This window comes from Dendropsophus ebraccatus, chromosome 7 (assembly GCF_027789765.1).
Source record: "Dendropsophus ebraccatus isolate aDenEbr1 chromosome 7, aDenEbr1.pat, whole genome shotgun sequence".
In the NCBI taxonomy this organism is placed as follows: Eukaryota; Metazoa; Chordata; class Amphibia; order Anura; family Hylidae; genus Dendropsophus; species Dendropsophus ebraccatus.
Genome location: NC_091460.1, coordinates 137,680,054 through 137,704,641, shown reverse-complemented (window position 1 = coordinate 137,704,641; position 24,588 = coordinate 137,680,054). Strand labels below are relative to the sequence as shown.

At 41.6% G+C, this 24,588-nt stretch overlaps 1 protein-coding gene across 1 annotated transcript in view; it reads left to right on the top strand.

The window, feature by feature from the left end:
* The window catches only part of LOC138797855 (cilia- and flagella-associated protein 337-like), a 45,878-nt gene extending 22,322 nt beyond the window's left edge, over positions 1-23,556 (top strand). Inside the window, exons 7-26 of the mRNA XM_069978587.1 lie at positions 151-268; positions 756-825; positions 1,319-1,559; positions 2,144-2,249; positions 3,633-3,784; positions 5,487-5,589; positions 5,716-5,822; positions 11,392-11,486; positions 11,576-11,627; positions 11,717-11,762; positions 12,878-12,934; positions 13,673-13,835; positions 14,580-14,669; positions 14,772-14,830; positions 15,975-16,116; positions 16,743-16,782; positions 16,862-16,950; positions 17,463-17,623; positions 19,537-19,619; positions 22,280-23,556. Of these exons, the coding sequence (XP_069834688.1) occupies positions 151-268; positions 756-825; positions 1,319-1,559; positions 2,144-2,249; positions 3,633-3,784; positions 5,487-5,589; positions 5,716-5,822; positions 11,392-11,486; positions 11,576-11,627; positions 11,717-11,762; positions 12,878-12,934; positions 13,673-13,835; positions 14,580-14,669; positions 14,772-14,830; positions 15,975-16,116; positions 16,743-16,782; positions 16,862-16,950; positions 17,463-17,623; positions 19,537-19,619; positions 22,280-22,442 (2,137 nt within the window). The 3' untranslated portion in view covers positions 22,443-23,556. The remainder of the gene's footprint in view (positions 1-150; positions 269-755; positions 826-1,318; positions 1,560-2,143; positions 2,250-3,632; positions 3,785-5,486; positions 5,590-5,715; positions 5,823-11,391; positions 11,487-11,575; positions 11,628-11,716; positions 11,763-12,877; positions 12,935-13,672; positions 13,836-14,579; positions 14,670-14,771; positions 14,831-15,974; positions 16,117-16,742; positions 16,783-16,861; positions 16,951-17,462; positions 17,624-19,536; positions 19,620-22,279) is intronic.
* The last annotated feature ends 1,032 nt before the right edge of the window (positions 23,557-24,588 follow it).

Here is a 24,588-nt window from a genome sequence, read left to right as displayed (position 1 = left end):
TGTTCCAGACAGAAGCCTAAGTAGAATATACTTATGTTTTTATCTACAGGCAGTTGAAAATCAGTGATACAGTTTAAAGTTAAATGATGTTATACACTGAAATAAAAGTTAAAATGATCTGTATCAATTATTTCTTGTAAAATAAAACAGGAACTGGACAAAATGTGAAGTTGTGGATGAGATTCCCAGCATTGCCATAGATAACATTACAGAGCTGAGTCATGTGAAATATATACGGTGGAAGGTGCATAATGATTGGGTCACACAGGTAAGACAATGTAACACCTGTCACAGGGATGCAGAAACTCTGGTGTCTTGGATTCTTCTGAAGTTCCTTCTACATGGGCCAATAATTAAAAAAAAAATCTTACACCTTCCAATACTTATGAGCTGCTGTATGTCCTGCAGGAAGCGGTATATTCTTTCCAGTGTGACACTGTGCTCTCTGCTGCCACCTCTGTCCATGTCAGGAACTGTCCAGAGCAGGAGAGATTTTCTATGGGGATTTGCTACTGCTCTGGACAGTTCCTGACATGAACAGAGGTGGCAGCAGGGAGCACTGTGCTAGACTGGAAAGAATACACTACATTCTGCAGGACATATGGCAGCTGATAAGTACTGGAAGACTTGAGATTTACAAATTTGTATATGTTTCTTGCATCAGTCAATTTGAAAACTTTTTTTTATCTTTAATAATTAACTTTGAGTGTATTTAATCACCTATAACTTTCTATACCTTTCTTGTTCTTCTTCAGATCAGATATGTCCATTCCATTGAATCTATTATCTCAAGTTCCAATGATGATTACACAGCACTTATAATAGGTGGGTGTTATAGAATAAAGGATCAATGATCCCAGGAATCTCGAAATGGTGTTTAGTTATGCTAATAAAATTATAATTATATGGTATTAATAGGAAAGTCTAGAAACATGTAGCTGCTTTCATACAGAGACACATACTGTTTTTTCACCCTTGGGCAATGTACAAACAATGGCCGTTGTACTGAGTGCCAAACAACAGCCGATGTTGCACTGAAAATTGCATTGATTTCAAGGCACAAGGGCCGGAAATAATTGACAATTGTCAATTATTTCCACGGCCATAGCGAACAATAGCCTTTGTTCAAGACACTGTGTGAAAAACGGCCATTCTTTGCATTGACTTCAATGCAACACATTTCTCTATGAAAAGAATGGCCATTATTTTAGTTTCAAACAACGGCCTTTCTTGTCATTGTTGTGTGGACATAGCCTCGGTCTGATGTTTTCTGTATATCTGTATTGCATTTTACTAATTGTGGTGGATTTGGGAGCAGGTTGCGTAGAGGGAACCAAAAATTTACAGAAGCGCCTAAAGGACCTGATGGAATCGGGCAGCGTGAAAAGCAAAAGGTCAATGTTGTCCGGAAACGCCCCTCTCAAGAGAAACATCAATGATGAATCCCTGTTTAGGGTCAAGCGAGGCGTCAAAACCTTTGATTTCTCCAAAGAAGCGAATATTCTGGTAACCGGGGGACTGGACAGGACTGTACGTGTCTGGAATCCATATGTCCCAAGGTAAGTATCACACTGGGATACCCCGACTCATGGTCATAGATAATAAACGTGCAACGTGTCCTGTATTGTATGGAGTGTGCAGGGAAAACTGGACACTTACTCTAGAGGTCTCATTCAGTTTTAAATAATTTGTTTACAATTATGTCCCTCATTTAAAGGGAACCCGTCATCATGACAATGCTATCTAATCTACCACCATCATGTTATAGAGCAGAAAGAACTGAGCAGATTGATATATATATATATATTTGTGGGAAAATATTCAGTATAACTTGTAATATGTTGATTGAAATCCCCGATCATTCTGTGATAAGGAGTCCAGTGGGCGGGGTTACTCAATGGACTGGACTCTTTAGCTTTAGTTATACTGAATCTTTTCCCATAAAGATATATATCAATCTGCTCAGCTCTACCTGTTCTATAACATGATGCCCATAGCTGGTAGCATTTTCATGGTGACGAGTTCCCTTTAAATTCCTGAACATCTAAGGATTTTACTAAATTTACCTAGAGATAATACATAGAAAACATTACTTTTTGGTTATAGTAATCCTAATATTCCTTTTTTTGTGCTTCTTCCCCAGTTGGCCCACCGGGTTGCTGCGGGGACACTCATCGCCTATCACCTACTTGCAGATTGGAGATGAGAACACAAAAATTTTCTCTGTGTCTACAGACTGCACTGTGATGGTAAGCTGCTTCTCTGTTCCAAGACATATGCTATATACGTTATATAACACAGACAAAGTCTTAGTTGTGCCCTAATGTTTTGTATATACAGTGAAACCTCCTTAAAAAAAAACACCCCCTATCCAGAGCGTATGTTTTGTCCAATGCTTATTCTATGCACAGTGATCATTTTCTTTAAAAGGGTACTCTGGCTAAACTTTTTTTCTTTCAAATGGTGTCAGAAAGAAAGTTATATAGATTTGTAATTTACTTACATTTAAAAATCTCTTTTAGTCCTCCAGTACTTACCAGCTTCTGTATGTCCTGCAGAAAGTGGTGTAGTCTCTCCAGTGTGACACAGTGCTCTCTGCTGCCACCTCTGTCTATGTCAGGAACTGTCCAGAGCAGCAGCAAATCCCCATTGAAAACCTCTTCTGCTCTGGACAGTTCCTGACATGGACAGAGGTGGCAGCAGAGAGCACTGGCAAGAATACACCCCTTCCTGCAGGACATACAGCAGCTGATAAGTATGGGAAGACTGAAGATTTTTTAATAGAAGCAAATTACAAATCTCTGGCACTTTCTGGCACCAGTTGATTAGAAAGGAAAATTGTTTTGCTGAACTACCTCTTAAATAATCACCTGCTGTTATGTTCCCATAAGGCTGAAGATTCTGAGAATGACAGGACTTTTTTTTTACCTTGAGATGTTTCATTAATATGTAAATTAAATGGCCCTCAACCTTAATGCACCACTCCACCCCACCTGCCCCTCTTTATAAATATGCTTTTGCAGCAGCAGATGAATATTTATGATGAGAAGCAGGTGGATCAGTGCACTGAAGGTTGTACAACTGCTGCCAGTGCACCAAACCTTATTTACTATGACCTCCTTCTACTAACCTGCTGTTAGTGTCCTTTTAAAGGGGTACTCCGGCGAAAATCTTTTTCTTTCAAATTAACTGGTTTCAGAAAGTTATATAGATTTGTAGTTTACATCTATTTAAAAATCTCCAGTCTTCCAGTACTTATCAGCAGTTCCCGTATCTGACAGAGGTGGCAGCAGAGAGCACTGTGTCAGACTGAAGACAAAACACCACTTCCTGCAGGACATACAGCAGCTGATAAGTACTGGAAGACTTGAGATTTTTATATAGAAGTAAATTACAAATCTGTTTAACTTTTTCGAAACCAGTTGATTTGAAAGAAAAAGATTTTTTACTGGACAACCCCTTTAAGAAGGCCACCACTTAATAGTATGGGAATATTTCTTCTAGCATTTATGAATGTTCTTTGTCTCCTGGCTGAATCCATTTCATGTTTTGCACGCTAGTACAATTATCACATAGTACATATATGTGCAGAATATGTGATCATGTCTTTTATGTATCATTACAATTTACAGGTATGGGACATAGAAAACCACACCTGTCTGATCAATGTGATATCCAAGGCAAGCCAGATCAGAGGAGACATTGCTGCATGTTACTTTTCCCATCACCTCAGATCTCTGTATATAGCAACAGACTACCTCTCTGCACTGCAGCTACGGGAAACGTATGTATCTGCCCTCTATGTTCCTGTATACCGCTTACTACTAACTGTATGGCCAGGATAAGTGTTTCTGTGCTTGTTATTCTTAGTGTAATGTAATGTTGGCCATGCATCCCTCACATAGGAATTATATTTTTTATTTTATTCTAATCTGTTTCTATTTTCTGATTGTAATTTTTCCCTTTTTTCTTTTTGTATATCATTATGGGGGCTGCCATATTGCCTGAGCTTTTTAACAGCATTTAGGGACATGCTTTACGGCAAGACTCATGGACATAGACGACAATAGACAGACTCTGTCCCCTTGAGATGAATGTATAATATCATTGAGCTTGCTCTGTGACCTGTGAAGAGGTCATTCCACAGGGAGCCGCTATTGTCCCATCTATCTACTGGTGTCACATGACGCTGCAATGCTGTACAGAGCATTTTCCAGCAGCCTCCTCTTATCACCACAGACACGGCAGGAAGTCTCAGCTTAGTTTTACCCCCAATGGTGAGAATGGAAACTGCAAAATCTTAGAATTTTTTTTATATAGATATAAAAATGGAGAATTAGAAAAAAAAAAAATCACCAAAAATTCTTAAAAAACATAAAAACATTATTTTAACAATAAGTAATTTTCTGATGACACATTCCCTTTAATTTCTTGGTTAATTTTATGTTGTTTTTTTTTTACATATATTTAATCACTATATTATTACTGTTAGGGCCCTATTACAAGAGACAATTATCGTGCGAAAAATCGCTATATTGTTCAAATTTAAATGATAATCGTTCTGTGTAATTGCAGGCGACGATCGAAAAATCGTTTGTGTGTCGTTGATCGTTGATTTAGAGCTAAACCTAAAATTGTCGTTAATCGTTCGCTGTAATTCCACATTCGTTCGCTCAAGTTCCGCATTTTTTTTCACTAATCGTTCAGTGTAATTGCACATTGTTCATTGTTTCACTGGGATCAGATGGAAGAAACTAACGACCATCGTTCTGTGTAATACGGTGAACGATTTCAGGTTAACGATAAACAATCTCGTTTGCTATCGTTTATCGTTAGTCGTTAAAAATCGATTTGTGTAATAGGACCCTTAGGGTGCGTTCACACGTACAGGATCTGCAGCAGATTTGATGTCCCAGAATTGATTTGCTTCAAATCTGCTGCAGATCCTGTACGTGTGAACGCACCCTTAGGGTACTATTACACCAAGCAAATTTCTGACGACTAACGATTAACGATCTTAAACGATCGATAAGGCAAACGACCCGAAATCGTTCGCCCAAGTACACGAAACGATGATCGTTATTTATGATCGTTCTTGCGGTCGTTTAGCCGTTGCTATTGCGTAAGTTTCAGCTGTGAATTCTTATTCCACCGAACGATATGCGAATGATGAGCGAACGATCAAACGATAAAAATAGGTCCGGATCCTATTAACCGATCAACGATTTCTCGTTGGTCGTTTAATCGTTGCCTGCTATTACACGAAATGATTATAGTTCAAATCCGAACGATTTAACGATTTTTCGAACGATAATCGTTCCGTGTAATACCACCCTTACTCTTCAGCTGTATAGTTATCAGTCATCAGTATCTGTATAGTTATCAGCCATGGTTATTTACTAGATAAGCTGCTGAACTGAAATGTTATCTCTACAGACCTGTTTTTTACATTACAGTAAGGTGACTTTCCGTCTTGTATGTTACAGGGCCATACATCACGGACCCCCATCTGTCTCCCACAGTGAGCCTGTCACCTGCTGTCTGTATAACAAGCTGTATCAGCAGATAATCAGCTGCTCCGAGGGATCAGTAAGTGTTACTGGCGGCCTGACAAGAAACAATAGACACTTTTCATTACATTTTTTGGGAAATATATGTATATATATATATATATATATATATATATATATATATATATAATGTGATTTGATGTAGGTAATGAAGACGTGGGATCTCCTGACAGGCCATCTTGTGGGTGAAGTCCGAGCTGCTCACGGACGCTCTGCGGTCACATGCATAGCGGTGGACACTGCGGGAAATAGGTATGTGACTTATCTAATGCTGGTCAGTACATGAGCTACATAGGGAATGTTCCTTCTTCCATAGACATATCACTTATAAAAAAAATGGAACAACTGGGACATAACTGTAAAAAGGAACAATTACTAGTGAAAAGTAAGGTTCTACAATTTGGTACAAGGAACAAGGCACCATGTCGTACAGTACTGTCCCTGTGTCTGGTAAATATAGTCCAAGGTGAACCAAATGTCTGTCTGTCCAACCTACAAGGATCAAGGCACCATGTTGTACAGTACTGTCCCTGTGTCTGGTAGGTATAGTCCGAACTGGGAAGCGTGTCGTTCAGTCCAGTTTAAAGTGTCGCTGTCGTTTCAATTTTTTTTTTAGCAGAAATCAATAGTACAGGCGATTTTAAGAAACTTTGTAATTGGGTTTATTAGCCGAAAAATGCATTTTTATCATGAGAAAGCAGTTTGAAGCTCTCCCCCCTGTCTTCATGGTTCTCTTATGGAGAGGGGACGGGTGGAGGGAGATGAGGCACCAAAACAGGACAACAAAGAGTTAATTTACAGCTACATCACCGGGACCTGTATTACATTTGAATTGAACTGTCCCTAAGTCACCACAAGTCCAGTGTGTGTCCACAGGGCGTCTGTTGTCCTGTTCCCTGCAGTGGCAGAGCATCAACATTTTTTGGGTGCAAACACTTTTTAAAGGGGTTGTCCAGCGAAAATCTTTTTCTTTCAAATCAACTGGTGGTAGAAAGTTATAAACATTTGTAATCTACTTCTATTTAAAAAAAAATCTAAAGTCTTCCTATACTTATCAGCTACTGTATGTCCTGCAGGAAATGTTTTATTTTCAGTCTGACACAGTGCTCTCTGTTGACATCTCCGAACTCTGTCTCAGTTTTCTATAGATCCCCATAGAAAACCTCTCGTGCTCTGGACAGTTCCTGTCTGGGACAGAGGTGGCAGCAGAGAGCCCTGTGTCAGACTGAAAATAAAACATTTCCTGCATGACATACAGCAGCTAATAAGTATAGGAAGACTTGAGATTTTTATAGAAGTAAATTACAAATCTATATAACTTTCTGATATCAGTTGATTTGAAAGAAAAAGATTTTCGCTGGACAACCCCTTTAGACTGGACGGACCGACACAGTACTTTTTAGTTGGGACTATACCGTACAACATGGTGCCTTGTTCCTTGTAGTCTGGACAGACGGCCATTGGATTCACCTTGGACTTTCCTTACCAAACATAGGGACAGTACTTCCCGACCTGGCGCCTTGTGGATATTCATTATAGCTGATTACTGGACGTTGCGGCTTATTGGACAATCAATAAACTGTCTTTGTTCCTGTATATCCTCCTTTGTTGTTTCTTTACCATGCCGTCCATTATAGTGTTCATTTGTATGACTGCTCATTATACGCATTATTATACAGCGACACGATAATGTGTTTGGATGGATCACCTTCTCTTTCCCTTTGTGATACATAATGGCCAGCAATCATCTGCCGCATCACCTTTGGCCGTTGCCATGTTATGTAACCTGCAACCTGTAATTATACACATGCCGGCTCCCTATGGGAATCGGCAGCCGTATCCTCTGCACAAGAGCTAACCGTCTCTTCTAAGCTTCTAATCCCTCCCGGAGAGGAACAGGAGCCGGTCTCATCCGTGCATCATCACAACGGTCTCATGAGAAGACGAAACAATGGAAGATAGATTGCTACTTTATTAAAGGAGGATGAACTATACCCTTGGGATGGAGCCTGCAATAGCAGTGTGCTTCATAGTCAGCTGTGTTCCTGCCTGTTGGTCTAAACCAGGGGTAGGGAACCTTGGCTCTCCAGCTGTTGCAAAACTACAACTCCCATCATGCCTGGACAGCCAAAGCTAAAGCTTTGGCTGTCCAGGCATGATGGGAGTTGTAGTTTTGCAACAGCTGGAGAACCAAGGTTCCCTACCCCTTGGTTTAGTGTATATCCTACAACAGAAATCCTGTTTCTGCTGTACACTCTAGCTAGGAATTTAGTCATGTATGTCTCTCTACCATCACAGCTTCCTGGCTACTACAGATGATCGAACAGCGCGATTTTTCAGGTCCGTTCGAACTCGAACCATCAGCATTTGACTCCCGCTGCCTTCCCGTTCCGTGGGGAAGGTGGAGACAGCCCGAGTACTGCCTGGAAAACAGGGATACAGCCAATCACCTATTTTCCAGTACTCGGTACTCGGGCTGTCTTCACCTTCCCTATGGAACGGGAAGGCAGCGGGAGTCAAATGCTGATGGTTCGAGTTCGAACAAACTTGAAAATTCGCTCTTTTCGATCATCTCTACTAGCTACAACCCCATTCACAGCTTTGGCTGTCCAGGCATGATGGGAGTTGTAGTTTTTCAACAGCTGTTGGTTGTTGTAGTTTTTCAACAGCCATGGTTTCCTAGCCCTAGTTATTAGTTATTACGTGCAGGGGCGTAGCTAGGATTCATGGGGCCTCATAGCAAAAAACTGTATGGGGGCCCCCCCTCCCCTACCCCTATATATATATATACACACACACACATACTCCTGTGATGTGGCCAAAAAAAAATAATCTCTTGTGGTTAGAGGCAGAATACTATGGTTGTATACATAGGTGCAGGAGCAGACTATCTTTTGCTTAACCCTTTATTTACTGCAGTGTGTAAGTGACCCAGTGTTCTCTTACATGCTGCAACACAAAAAAGGGTTAATACAGAAGACAATTAGCTGTCTCCTTCCTACTCCTGAACTGATAACCCCTGACCTCTGCAGGAACTCAGAGAACAGAAGTCAGAGGTTATCAGAGTAGTCAGGCAGAGAGCTAATTGTCTTCTGTATTAACCCTTTTTTGTGTTGCAGCATGTTAGGAGAACACTGGGTCACTTACACACTGCAGTAAATAAGGGGTTAAGCAAAAGGACACAGGAGGCTCTTATCTTCCCTGGGCCCCCTCCCTCCACGGGCCCCATAGCAACCGCCTTCCCTGCCTCTATGGTAGCTACGCCACTGATTACGCGATGACCTATCGTGTAGTTACTGACAATATAAGATGATAGAGACAGTTCTAGTTATATGATGTGGAACTGATCACAAGTGGATTTATTATTGTACAAAGTCAACCAGCAATAATAACCAGAAATCACTGTAACGTAGGACAACAAATCCCAGGATACTCACTGATCCCCATAGGATGTAACCACTTTACCCCGGTTCTAATTGACCGGCAGCATCGTACATAATGATCTCCCCGCTGTCTCATTAGACGCATTGCCTGTAAATCTGATCTGTAATCTGACCGGGCCACAAATGTTTGTGTATGTCAGTAATTATGATACAACGGCCGTGACAAAGGAGGCGTCTGCTCCGGAGAAACCGTCTCTTTCAATAGTAGAAGAACATGATGAGTTACTTTTATACAGATTTGTGTTACCAGTAGAACCTCTTTGAATAGGATGTTTTAGAGATTAAAGGTTTAGAGGTTAAAACAACCACACCTGTCCCTAGGTTGTTTGTGTGGTTTGCAATTCAGCTCCATTCATTTCAATGGAACTAAGCTGTAAAAGCCAACACTCAAACCAATCACATGAGAGGTGCTGTTTCTGGAAGAAAGTGGCCATGTTTTTCTTAAGGCCTTATTACACGAAACGATCATCAGGCATATTTGGATAGGGGAAAAGTAGGAGATTGTGGGGGGTCCAACCTCTGTATCCCCCACCGTATTGGACCCCGGCTTCTGTGTAATTCATTCCTATGGGACTGCCAGAGAGAGAGACGAGTACAGCGCTCTTCCAGTGTACTCAGCTCTTTCTGTCACTCCATAGGAATAAATGCTGTACCCGCGGCTCTATTCGTAACACAGAAGGGAATGGGGGAGAACCTTTTTCGCTGCACTACTACTTTAAATTACACCGTAATGATAGCGTATTTGCAATAGTAAATCTGCGCCAATATGTCATTGCTGATTGCAATTTCTTGAAGCGACAAAGGTCGAAACACGGGCACAAATATTCTTTTTCTTTCCAGTATTCTTCTCAAGTATTCTTCTCCTTCTAAAGTTCCAGCAGAGCACAGTACTACATTGGGTTGGGACTCTCATGACAAACTCCTCTCCACTACTCCGAACTCTCTACTCTTCTCAGCATGCAACCAAGTCAGCACTGCTATCTTACTTTCTGCCTCAGTATCTCTCAGTACAGATCTGGTGAGAGCAAGTCTGCATCTCAACCACTATTTATCTTGTATCACAGAAGACTTGCTAGTAAAGAAAGTTTATTTATTCTACTGGGACTCAGTGATCATTGCAACAGCACCTACACACAAGCTACACCGTCCTTGGGTCATTTCCCCTTTCTGTGGCAATACCGACAGTCCGGGTGGGTCACCACCGTGATAAGCGCCCAAGGAACCATCACAGCCCGGCAGGTCACCGACCATTGGGGAGTAATATAGCCAGCCACAAAAAACTAAAAGCAGGTATACCACCACACCTGTGTGCTGAACTAGCACTGGCGTCACGACAACCTCATAACCGGCTAAGCTATATTCCACCGACCAACCACCACAAAGACAGTGCCAGATATCTGCCTGGTGTCCCCTGCACGCTGGTCACCAATGGCATCTGACAGACCCCAGTGGCTTTAATAGAGTTGTTTGGGTTTTCGTCATGGCGTCTGGCATCTTATCAGACAAAACAGTGTGGTGTGCTTTGCAATTTGATCAAAGTTTTTTTATTCGAATGTATATTGAGGCTTATAATGGAACCTCTGACACAGATGTGAACAAAGTCCTACATTTAAAGGGGATGTCCTACAAAATCAGGGTATGTCCTATTAGAAGGGATCAGTCGGCCTGCTGCCCCGCCTTCTCAATGGTTTGTGCAAACCACTATCACCACATCCATTCTCTATAGGACCCTCTAGAGATAGCCAAGATTGATTTTTTTTGGGACAACCCCTTTAAAGTTACATTGTCACCCCGTTTTTGCATTATGACTTCTCTACACAGGTGTAAAGGGTAAATTTTGCAGTTTTCATATCTTATTTTATATCATACATCATGGTGCTTGTTCCAGTAAAAAGTGATCTTTTATCTTCTGCAGATTGTGCTACCTGGGCGGGGCTTTGCAGGCACAGTGCCACAGTAGCCCCACCCCCTCAGTGACATCACCAGCGCCTAAGCCTTGACCTTTAGGCTGGCCCTTCCAATGGCCACTGAGGGGGCTGGGCTACGGTGGCGCTGCACCCGTGAAGTCCCGCCCCGGTAGCACAATCCGCAGATGATAAAAGATCACTTTTTACTGGAACAAGCACCATGACGTATGATATAAAATAAGGTATAAAAAACTTTAAATTTACTCTTTACAGCTGTGTAGAGAAGTCAGAATGCAAAAAGGGGGGAGGGGGGACGGTGTCATTTTAAGTGCAATTAATGATCTGCAGTCTCTTCATATTTACAGTTTACTAGTCATAAAAACAAGGTTTTACACAATATGTTATTTATGTGATTCGATCTTTTTGGATATTTTTCCTTATATATATATGAGCTTTGCTGTATACTTACAGACTGGTATCCGGTGGTAAAGATGGAAGCCTAAAGCTGTGGGAATACACCTCAAACTCTCTCACCCCTATAACAACACTCAAACAAGGAAGAGCAGGTCGGTTGCTGGAGAAGACATTTCCGTCTCCATATTATTGTATCTAACAACTTATCAAGGATTGTTGTGTTTTTGCTATTTCCTCGCAGGCTCCAGGTACGGAATCAGTGACGTCACCTATGCAGAACTCAACAGACATCAGTGCGTATTGTTCCGTATTGTTCACTTTGGCATGGAGGCTTTGTCTATTGTGCAAGTAAACTAAACATCACCTTGTATTACATTTATAGGTATATCGTATCCGCTTCCTATGATGGACAGTTCCGGATATTTACAGTAAGTCAGCATGAGTCCTAAACTCTATCCTCTTGTTCTGAGACAATAAACCAGACATTCATTCTTTATAGTCATTGTAGACCTGGTGTCTTTGATTGTATACTCAAGCAAAGGGAATCTTTCACTAGGTTTATTCCGCCTTAAATGAGGGCAGCATAAACTAGTGACAGAAATGCTGAACAGATCGGTGTATTATTTACATCATTTTGTTCAGCCGTTCTCCTAATATGCAGGAGAATAGAATTCTTGCCGCACCCCTCCCCCCGCCTTCCAGCTGCTGATTGACAGGTGACTGCCTATACACAACATGGATAGATAACAGCCAATCAGCAGCTGGTGGACGGGGTTTTCTGCTTCTCATGAATATCCAGGACTACTGGGCTCATGCACATAATGGAGAGGACTACTTATTGTCCATGTTATTCAGGAGGAGATCTCTGGATCAGCTGCACAGAACAATGTAATTCACACATCATTCTATTTAGCTTCTCTGTCACTAGATTATGCTACACTGAGATAGGACACCATAAACCTACTGATAGAGTCTCTTTAATGTCCAAGCGATTATCAGTCAATGCGGACAATAATCACTTGGTGTGATAGGTAATGTTACCTATGTCGGCTGATCGTTGTCTTTCAACAGAGCATACAGTCTGCAGGACATACAGCAGCTGATAAGTATGGGAAAATTTGAGATTTTTAAATAGAAGTAAATTACAAATGTATATAACTTTCTGATATCAGTTGACTTTATTATTACCTAGAAAGTAAACATCTACAAAGACAATCAATTGCTTTGGAGGACTGGACCCATTTATTGTTCACATAATTGAATATTTTTCATTCTGAGAATCTCCAGAAGCATTTATGTTCATGTTTCTAGTGATTCTAGCAGCTGCTTATACCAACTACACTTTCCTATGTCGTGTACTTTAGTATTAGTGCCCCTTTAAAGTTTTTTTTTCTGGGCTTATATAAAAAGTGACCTACCTATGTAATATATAATATTATAATATATAGATATGTAATGTAAAATATAATAGTTTATTTATCTATTTATGTCAACATATATATTTTTTTATCTTCAATTTCTTTGACTTTTTTCCCCCCAAAAGCCAGAAGCTGTAATATCAGAACATGTACTGCCACAACTTCTCTGGAGCAATAACATGGTAGGTTATACTCTGTAACTTTTCTTTACAAATGATTTATGAAAATCAGCACATGTATAGTCACCTATATGACATAGTGTTGTGTTATTAAAATCATATAGAGATGTGCGATACCCTAAATAAGAGCAGACTAGAGACTTCATGAGTCTTCAAAAGAAATGTGGATGAAAAGTAGATAATCTGGTGGTGCTGTGAAATAGCAAAAAATCAAGGTAGGAAAAAAGAAGAGTGGCACTCACCAAATGGCTGAAATATTAGTCCATTTTATTCATCACAATGTAAAGGGCAGTCACAGGTGCGGTCTGATCCATACCCCACACGAAACAGCTGTAAACCTCCATGTGTAAAGTGTCTTATGTTGCACTGATCCCGTTGATGTCACTTTGCATTGTGATGAATAAAATGCTTCAGCCATTTGGTGAGTACCACTCTTCTTTTTTCCTACCTGGATTTATAATCTAAATTAGGTTACAGATTTTTTCATGGGATCTGTTTTCTTTTATTTTTTTAACCTTATTTAGTTCTACCAGGTAACCACATGTAACATAGCCCTGCCGAAAGAGGCCACTCTGAAACTAATTCTTTATGCAGTAGTGGATTTCCTATTACATACAAATGTCTTACATACTGACACCAATGGACGCCCACCCTTAGGTTCCCATGCTGAGGTGTACTAGTTGCTACAGAATAAAGATACTGTATATCCATATGATCGTTGCTTTTTCTTTTTATGTCAAGAAAACTGAAAATGAAGAAAACAAGCTGTCCCTGGCTTCGTCCTCCTCTAATATAGCTGCTATATCCAACCGTAATGGGGAAGTGTTTGTGTGGAGCCTTGAAGGTGGGGAGACCCTCTGCCATCTATCATGTTCCAATGGAGAAGACGTGGAAACTGAAATAGGTATCTCCATAGCAGAAGACATTACAATTTTGGGCCTTTTTACCTACTTTAAAGGGGTATTCCACTCAAACATAACTTTCGATATATTTCTGCCCGTGGTGAGACTAACATTTCTTTCCATACTTGTTATTATCTATTCAGTCTCCTTCCACCAGTTCTGAGCTTCTGCTTTCTGCTGAAGACACAAAAATCTGTGCGAGCCTTTGTCTCTGTCTCCCCCTCCCTTCTGAGACGGCTGGTGTAAACAAGTCCCTGGCAGGCTTTATCTGCAACATTGTAGCTTCTTTATAATGCCAGGAGGGTTAATCACAGTGAGTTCATCAGAAACTTGACCTCAGATTAACCCTCCCAGCATTACAAAGAAGCTACAAATTTGCAGATACAGCTTGCCAGGGACTTGTTTACATCAGCTGTCTCAGAAGGGAGAGGGGAAGGAGGGGGAGACAGAGAGAAAAGCTCACACACAGATTTTTGTGTCTTCAGCAGAAAGCAGCAGCTGAAAACTGGGGGAAGGAGACTGAATAGATAATAACAAGTATGGAAATTGTTAGTCTTACCATGGGCAGCAACTTATCAAAAGTTATATTTGAGTTGAATACCTCTTTAATTTTCCTTTCTTTCTCCTACTAGTGACAAGATGATCTCTTCATACGTGTTTCTGGATTTAATAGTCATATACCAGTATACCAAGTGGTTTCTCTTCGCATACATGTTATTTATTGTAAAAGTGTGTTTTTTTTTTAGGCAATTTAGTCCTACACAAAGCTGTTTTTCTTTGCTCGAGATGCGATAGGAAAAAAGACTCTGCGGTTTTAATAAGTAGTGGGCCCAAAGGTAGGTCACCCAGAATGACCATGAGTAGCAGACTCCTAGATTGTAAGCTCAATGGTTATTGTTTCCAATCTGTTCATTCTAAATGTATTGTCTTATTTTTAGGATATATTACTTTCTGGAATATTGTCAGTGGAGGCAAGATGTTTGCAAGGTTTGAAGGGGTGAGTATCTTACCCGAGTTGGTTTACATTATTGTTATTATGCCTAGATTTATACCAGGGGTAGGGAACCTTGGCTCTCCAGCTGTTGTAAAACTACAACTCCCATCATGCCTGGACAGAATATACTGGCTGAAATATACTTAAAGCGTAACTGTCATATTTTTTTTTTTATTGCAGAAATCAGTAGTATAAGCGTTTTTAAGAAACTCTGTAATAGGTTTCATCAGCCAAAAAAGCCTCTTTCTGTACTCAAGAAGCAATCTCCCAGCCTCCCCCCCTGACTTCTTATCTGTGCATTATCAGGCAAACACGTCTTCATTACAGAGAAGCCAGTGAAGACGGGCTCTGCTCTCTCCATTGTAAGCCTATGAAGGGGGGAGGGGCTGAGGGAGATGAGGGAGCAGGAAGAGGTGACATGAAGGTCAGCTGCTTGTAGACTCTCTGGGCACCTAAACCGCAGGATTCTGGGGTCAGAAAGGTCAGTGCTTATCTATAAACTTACTGAGAGGAGATTGCAGGGTGTTGTGCTGTGCAGGACTGCTCCGTGCTCAGTCACTCCTAACAGCTCCTCCCCTCTCCATAGCCACATAATGGAGACAGAAATCCTACTTCATCTGATGTGAGGGGGGAGGCTGGGAAATTGCTTTTTCACTACAGAAGGAAACTTTTTTAGTACATAAAACCTATTACAGAGTTTCTTAAAATCGCTTGTACTGTTGATATTTAATGTTTTCAGAAAAATGACCCTGAAATGACAGTTACGCTTTAAAGGAGAACTCTGCACAAAAACAGATAGTGATAACACAGTGACTGGAGGAAAACAGGAGATCGGGGGCTGTCAGTGCACAGGGACGGGTAACTTCTGGCTGGCACTCTCCATTAAAAGGCTTGGACCAGTGGGGGGGGGGGGGGGGGCGAGGATGAAGGTAATGGTACCGAGGAGGAAGGTAAGAGACATACCTTCATCCTGAGCATCTTGTACCCACCACGGAGTCATCAGCGGGTTAGATTTGACTATCTGACAGATAAATGGGAGGACTTATCACATACCTACTCCATGATATATGATATCTACATTGACTCCCGATTCTAATACTTCTACTTCTTAGTAACGTAATATGAATTGTTAATCTTGCCATTGCAGTCACAGTACAAGTGTTTGATAAATGCCATGGCTGTCAGTGAAGATGACTCCCTCTTATGTGCAGCGGACCAGCTATTCTACACCTATGTATGGAATATATCCCAGTATGCACTGGGGACACCGGAGGAGCGGCCACCTGTCCGTGAGTGGCCTTACTGTATTTTATCCTAAAGGGGTATTCCACTCAAACATAACTTTTGATATGTTGCTTCCCATGGTGAGACTAACAATTGCTTCCATACTTGTTGATATCTATTTAGTCTCCTTCCCCCAGTTCTGAGCTGCTGCTATTTGCTGAAGACACTAAAATCTGTGTGAGAGCCTTTCTCTCTGTCTCCGCCTCCTCCCCCTCCCTTCTGAGACGGCTGATATAAATAGGGGCCCTGACTGGCTGTATCTGTAGTGCTGTGAGGATTAATCACAGTGAGTTAATCAGAAACTTGACCTTAGATTAACCTTCCCAGCATTACAAAGAAGCTACAATGTTGCAGATAAAGCCAACCAGGGACTTCTTTACATCAACTGTCTTAGAAGGAAGGGGGAAGGAAGGGGAGACAGAGAGAAAAGCTCGCACACAGATTTTTGTGTCATGAGCAGAAAGCAGCAGCTCAGAACTGGGGGAAGGAGACTGAATAGATAATGGAAGGAATTGTTAGTCTCACCATGGGCAGCAACATATCAAGATTTATGTTTAAGTTAAGTCTCCAATTTAATGTACAAGATAATAAATGCAGTTCTCACGTTATGTTGTGACGTCTGTCTCCACAGTACTGCACTGCTGGCGGGCGCACATGAGTGACATTACCAGGTAGGGACTTTATTTCCCTGTGGTTATGTGTATAGTTTATCAGCTCAGTCTGACGGTTTTATTTACATCATTTATACAGAATGATCCTGGTGGAGAAGCACAAGGTGATTGCTACATCATCCCAGGACTGCACTGTCAGGCTATGGACTATACAGGGGGAATATATAGGTAATATCTGATGGCTGTATATATGTATATAAAGATTGGGATTGTGTATTTTAGGCTATGTTCACACGACGTAAAAAATACGGTAAACTACGGCCATAGCAGTCAACGCAGCAACGGCTGTACTGCTGACACACAGTATGCACTATGGCCGTAGAAAAAAATTAACTTGTCAATTTTCTACGGCCACAGTTCGGCAAACAACGGCCAAAGTTAAACCTCTGTGCACACGATGTATTGTGTACAGTGCAGTGTTTTACGAAGTGTGAACAGAGCCTTAAAGTGGATTTCAACCAGAATGTGTAATTGGACATATATTAATAATTCAGAAATGAGAGAAGCAGCCAAAGCCTGGCAATGATTAGTTTCTTGATATTGGCAATTGTATGTCTTGTTATGGCGGTCATTTTGTCTGCTTGTTCAGTGGCTTCAAATTCAAGCCAGAAGGCTTTCCTAAAAACGCTATTTTTGGCACAGTATAATCTTATAAACTATATAATAATGTGCATTCCTAGGAACATTTGGGCAAAATAAAGCTTGGTGCCTGAACAAGACTGAAGCAAAGAAGGAAGAGGCCAGTGACAACACTCAGCAATCACAAGAATGTGGATGTGACCAGGCTGCGGAGGAGGAGGCGGCAGAGGAGGAAGAGAAAGTAATGGACAGGATCCCTGAGGTCAGTGCACTTCAATCATATAGATTATATGTGGACATCACTGAGCAAGACCGCTCTATGTGACTGCCATTCCTCTCCATTAGGAGTCATGAATTTTTTTATTTTCTGATATTTTGCACTTTCAGGCTATGTTCACATTACGTATATTTCCGGCCGTAGTGCGAACCGCGAATATACGCCCGTAGTTATGAGGTTGATGCGTACCCTGGAAAGTATACGATATACACTCGCACAATGCACACTACGTATGAGCTTACGGCCGGATCGTATGCGGCGCCGTGAAAAAAGAACAAGACCATTGTTTGCGGCCGCAACTGTTCCAACTCACGGCCGTGGATTTCCATGCGGTCCCGTACGGAGTACTTATTTCAGCCGAATCGAACTTGATTTTTATATTAAAAGGTTCTGTGTGTTTTATTGGGCTGGGCGAAGATTTCCAAGTAAATTACCTGCCTCAGATCGCTTCGAAACAAGCTAGGGAAGCATAACTGTACTACGGGCGTATGTTCGCAATTCGCCCGCATGTCTATTTTTCACACGGCCGTAGTTTCAACCGCACATGTCCGGCCACGTACGAACTACGGCCGGACATATACGTAGTGTGAACATAGCCTTACAATGTATAAGACTTTTCGGTGTAACTCTCACATGGAAACTATTAGTTATAGGGTTACATAGTAATCACCCTACCATCATAAAACCGGGGTTGCCATTGCAATGACAGAGAGAGTTCCCTGTGTCTGTAAAGTCACTGAAAGGGCAATTACCAGCTCCCATTTTAATATTGCACATTGCTTGACTTCCTGGTTTCCTCTGTGGGCGGACTCCTCCACTGTGATTGGTCCTCTTTATAAGCAGCACTAGGGCTGGCATCATGGCTGATGGCTGGTGGCCTGTGCTCTGCTGTTCTGTGCTCAGCTCAGCTCCACCAACTCTGACAGCTCCACAGAGTTCGGATCGGTTAGTGTGATGGATTACTGCTAGAGATGAGGGAACCTCCAGCATGCTCGAGTCCATCCGATTTGATTAGCGGTGGCTGCTGAAGTTGGATAAAGCCCTAAGGCTATGTGGAAATCATGGATATAGTCATTGGCTGTATCCATGTTTTCCAGACAACCTTAGAGCTTTATCCAAGTTCAGCAGCCCCAGCTAATCAAATGCCGATAGTTTGGGTTCGGATGGACTCGAACCGAACCCGGTTGGCTCATCTCTAATTACTGCAGATAACGTGGCTGTCAGAGGAGGCCTTATTCACACGTTCCGTGAAGTTGTCCGTCATCACGGACGATATTATAGCCCATTGCATTCTATTGAGATATTCTCACATTCCGTTTTCTTTCCGCAATCTGTTCCGTGGAGGGATGGGACAAGTCATAACTCGGACGAGATGATGGCATGGATTTTCCTCATAGAAGTCTATGAGATCCGTGTTTTTCACGGATGGCACGGATCTGACATCCATGTACATCCAAGAATCCGCAAAAAACACGGATGTGATGTAATTAGTGTAATTTAAAAAGCGTTAGACAGATCCAGTAAAAACACGGAAATGGATGCAAAACGAATGTTTTTTCACGGATCACGGAGGTACATGACGGACTTCATCCACGGACCTTGAAAATTGCTAAACGTGTGAATAAGGCCTAAGGAGACACCTCTGACCGTAAATATTGACAATAATCATTTCCATTCTTCCTGTCTAGCACAAAACCAGAAAATGTAGCAGAAATGTCACATGATCATGGCACTATAATTTCTTCTTGTTGCTGGGTTGGTGACTCCTGTACATAGACTCATGATCAGAATGCATGGCTTTCAGGATAGGACAGATTAAAAAGTTAAGACTAGTCAGGACAAAGACGAACAGGAGGCAAAATAAACAGATGACGCAGTTATATGTGTTTGTTTTCTAGGTTGAGTCCTCGTCTATCCCAATAGATGATAAGTACATTGCAGATGAGCTGAAAGAAAGAATTTCTGTCAACTCCAAGAACAGGTAAAATGTCCAAATCAATGAAATGTCGGCTTGGTCACTGACTTAAGCTATTAGAATTTAAAGGGAAAAATATCCAAAACATTAATGCAGTCTATGGGGGAGATTTATCAAAGTGGTAGAATTGTCTTAGTTGCCCCTAGCAACCAGATTCCACCTTTCATTTTTTTAAAGAATCTGTGAGGAATGAAAAGTGGAATCTAATTGGTTGCCGGGGGCAACTGACACAATTCTACTTTACACCAGTTTGATAAATCTCCCCCTGTGTGTTTAGGCCAATGTGCCAATTTTCTGATACTGAAAATTTCTGCATGATAGCATTAAGAGAAACAGATCGCTGATCTAAGGGAGACCAGCCAAACGATAACGCTGCCGGCTGCTAGTGAAAGCGCTCAATGCAGTGAAATCCTAGGTGCATTGTCCCCTGGGAAACATGAATATGCAAAAGAAGATACACCTCTTGGCTGGGTCCTTCCCAGAGGGATATTTGGCTAGTCCTGTGTTTTGAGACTCTTTGATGAGGCTCCACGGGCTCTTCTTTTGCATATTCATGTTTCCCAGGGGGTAATGCACCTAGGATATCACTGCATTGAGCGCTTTTACTAACAGCCGGCAGTGTTATCGTTTGGCTGGTCTCCCTGAGATCACTGATCTGTTTCTCTTATGGCTCTACTAGGCATTGCTCCCACCTAGCCAGAATCCTGCTCCACACTGATGAAGGGAAACACTCCAAAACAGCTGTATGTGGATGGATACCTGGCCTTGGTTTTACCCTTTTCATTACATTGACTTATAGGGCCACTTAATATGGTGGTTTTGGTGGTTTCCCTACAGGGGAAAACCCTTGTCTGGGTCCTTCCCAGAGGGATATCTGGCTAGTCCGGTGTTTCGAGACTCTTCAATGAGGCTCCACGGGCTCTTCCTTCGCACATGCATGTTAGCATTAAAATAGACGTTACACTTGAAGAAGCTGTCAGTGTCCCTAGAACTGCAGCCATGGCACAGTGTAGAAGAGCGAGCAGGGATAACGGTCTTGCTTTTCTACAGGCTGCCCATTCAGATGCTAACATGCATTATACAATAGGGGAGGCTCAATATTGCTGATGCAGCCCTGCAGTACCAGACACAGCCATTGGTGGACACAGAAGGGCCATGTCACCCTTTACTGTTGCCATTCAATTTGAAAAAAAGAAACAAAAAAAGTATGTTTACTTTAATTTTTTATTATATAACAAAGAACAGGACACAACTGCTAGAGGAGGACATAGCTGTTTGTAAGGGTTTAATCTTCTAGAGGGTGACACAGCTTCTTGTAAAAGATATACACAGTAAGGGTAGGTTCACACTACGGAATTCTCACGGATAAATTCTGCCGGCGGTCTGCGCGCCTTTCCGCCGGCTCCATAGACACCATTCTATGGGCCGGCGTATTCCGCTATACGCCAAAAGTGACACATTTAAATATATATATTTAAAAGTTTTCATATTTCAGTCTTCTATCAACTTAAAGGGAAACTATCAGCAGGTAAGAATAATCTAACCTGCTGATAGCCCCCTATAGCACCAGGGGCGCCAAGGAGGAAGGTATGTGTCTTACCTTCCTCCTCTGTTCTGGTCCTACGCTATTAGTTAGGGTAAACTCCACTCCAGAGCACCCTTAGGAGCACTGCCGCGTCATCGGGACCACCCCTCCATTGATTATCATTAGAAGGGGCGGAGCAGGTTGATGCGGCAGTGCTCCTAACAATGCTCTGGAGCAGAGTTTACCCCCAACTAACAGCGCGGGACTGGCGTCGAGGAGGAAGGTAACACACATACCTTCTTTCTTAGCATCCTGGTGCTATAAGGGGCTATCAGCAAGTTAGAATAATCTAACCTGCTGATGGTGCCCCTTTAAGAGATTTTCCAGGAGGTGATAGGTCCTCTTTAATAAATCAATAAGCAGTTTTTAAAATAACACTGTCGTTTAATTTTTTTTGCAGAAATACAGACGATTTTAAGAAACTTTGTAATTGGGTTTATTATTAGCCAAAAATGCATTTTTTGTATGAAAAAGCAGTTTGAAGCTCTCCCCCGTCTTCATCATGGTTCTCTTATGGCGTGGGGAGGGGTGGAGGGCGATGAGGCACCAAAACAGGACAACAAAGAGTTAATGTACAGCTACATCACCGGGCTATCTCCTCTGGGGTCAGCACTGACCTCTCTGACCTCTGAATACGGCTTTCACACAGCTACCACTGTGTAATCCTTTGTTCTCTGCTGGCGACTAATCTCCCTCCTCCCCTCTCCATAGAACAGACAGGGCCCGACTGTGTAAAAGACGAGATTTCCTGATAATGAGCAGTGAGTGAGAGAGAAAAGGGGGGGGGGGGGGGAGACCTGGGGAAAGTCTTTTTGAATGCAGATAATGGCAGATTTGCCTAATAAACCCAATTAAAAAGCTTCGTAAAATCGCCTGGACTATTATTTCTGCAAAAAAAAAAAAAAATGAAAAGAAAGTGACACTTTAAAACGCAAATTCTTCAGGTGAATTCCCTCTTTAATGTCTAGAAAGATGGATCAGATGCAATCTGATTGGTAAAGTATAAGAAATCACTAATATCTTATGGTAAAGGGCAGCACCATTTTTTTTTTCTCTCACCTGAATCTGTTTCTTTTAACAGAACAAAAATAGCGGGTCCAAAGCAAATGGAGCTCCAGCACGGAGGCGGAAGACTAAACGCCTATAAATCCCTGCAGATATGTGATTTGAAGTCCGTTTCAGCTGCCATCCGAAAGCCAAACCCAGCGGCAGAGCTCAATGACCCATATGACCTGGCTTTCTAAGCTCATTATATTGAGACAGTGACGGCACGGTTATGACTTGGTGCCCTTTACTGCTCAGAAAATCCTAAAACCTGTTATGGCTAATAAGATAACTAAGGATAATGGTCCTTGTACACGGAGCAATAATTTGCCCAATCGAACGACTAACTATTTCGAAGTAACAATGTGTTTTCTATAACGATCAGCGTCAGAATGATATAGCGTTTGAAAAAAATTGGTATTGCGATCGTTTTAAGATCGCTTAAGCCCATCTCACACATAGGGTGAATCGGTGACAGACTGTTTACACAAAGCGATCTGCGAATTTTCAGTGAACGGCCAACGATGATTTGAGAACTTTTTGAAAGATGGCGAACAATTTATCGCTCACCGCTTAATTGCTGGATGTGTTTACGTGCGAGACGATTATGGCTCAAATGCGATCTTTATCGCGAAAATTCGAACGATAATTGTTGAGTGTGAACACACCATAAGGTGGTCTTGTATGAAAATCTGGGCGAAAGTTTCTTTTTTTTTTATTACTTTGCTACAGGCTACCTTAAAAAACAAAAAACAAAAAAAACCATTACTCAACTTCCTCACTTCCCTGAAGCCCCCATTAGAGCAGTGTCCCACTTTGGACAGTGATTGGTTGCGCAGCAATATCTCGGCCTGACCCCAGCACCAGGAAGCAAAGCACAGCCGAGATGGATCATTGGGATACAATGGCTGCAGGTGAGTTGAGGAAGGGGAGTACAATCTTTTCTTTTTTTTTTTTATTTAAAGGGGAAGTCCGAGCAAAATAATTTTAAGATATGTTATCACCCCGCAAAAGTTATGAAAATTACCAATAGGCACTCATTATGTCTTCGTCTGAAAACTGAGAACTAACTTGGAGCCATACCTTTGTTTAACCCTTTAGCTATCCTTAAAAATAACCTGTTGGTGAGCCACGAGGACTGGAATTGAGAAGCACTGCAGTAGAAAATTCAGCCATCTCCAATTTCTGTGCCATTCTTTTCTGGTTAGGCTAGGTTCACACTGCGTTTTCAGCATCCGTTTAACGCATCCGTTTTTTGCAAAAAAACGCATGAAAAACGGATTGCAAAAAACGGATTCATTTGTGTGCATCCGTTTTTCCATTGACTTCCATTATAAAAAAAAAACGGATCGGTTTTTTTTGACGGACCAAAACGGACAAAAAAACGTTGCTGACCCTATTTTTCTGGACGGTAAAAAAAACGGATCCGTTGAACGGATGCTGAAAACGCAGTGTGAACCTAGCCTTATCTGACAAGTGTTCTTTTGCGCTTCTCCTACTACAAAATTACGTCTGTAGGCTGGGTACAGCCGATATTGAATGTACTAGCTTTTCTTTTTCAGCCATGCTTTTTTTTTTTTATTTAAATGTTTTATTTCTTTTCATGAAATAAAGGTTCATTAGGTTCTAGATCTATAGCTTAAATGCTGAAATTGTCAGTGCTTTTTAAATTATGTATCTGGTGCTGCTATATTATGGAGCTGTAATACACCATGGTTGCCACTAGGTGGCACCAAAGCAGCTGTTAGAATTTGTAGACTAGATTCGGTGTAAAAAACAAACAGCGCAACATTACACTCGGATGTGTGTAGTATAACAGATGGAACACACCTTCAGTTTTGCTTTTCTGCTACATAAAAAGGTAAAAAAGATGGCACATATGTGAAGTCTGCATTACTGGGTAGAATACCGATAAGATAGATCAGTTATCTGCCTGGAATACACTAAAAGTATTGAGAGGAGCAGGAATCTTAAAGAGACTATCAGTAGGTATATGGTGTCCTATTTAAGGGTAGCACAAACTACTGACAGAGAGGCTGAACAGAATGATATATCGCTTACATTGTTCTGAGCATCTGATTCTGAGATCTCCTCCAGAATAACATGGACAATAAGTAGTCCTCTCCATTATGTGCATGAGCCCGGTAGCCCTGGATATTCATGAGAAGCAGAAAACTCCGCCCCACCAGCTGCTGATTGGCAGTTATCTATTCATGCTGTGTATAGGCAGTCACCTATCAATCATCAGCTGGAGGGCGGGGGGAGGGGTGTGGCAAGAATTCTATTTTCCTGCATATTAGGAGAACGGCTGAATAAAATGTTGTAAGTAATAGACCAATCTGTTCA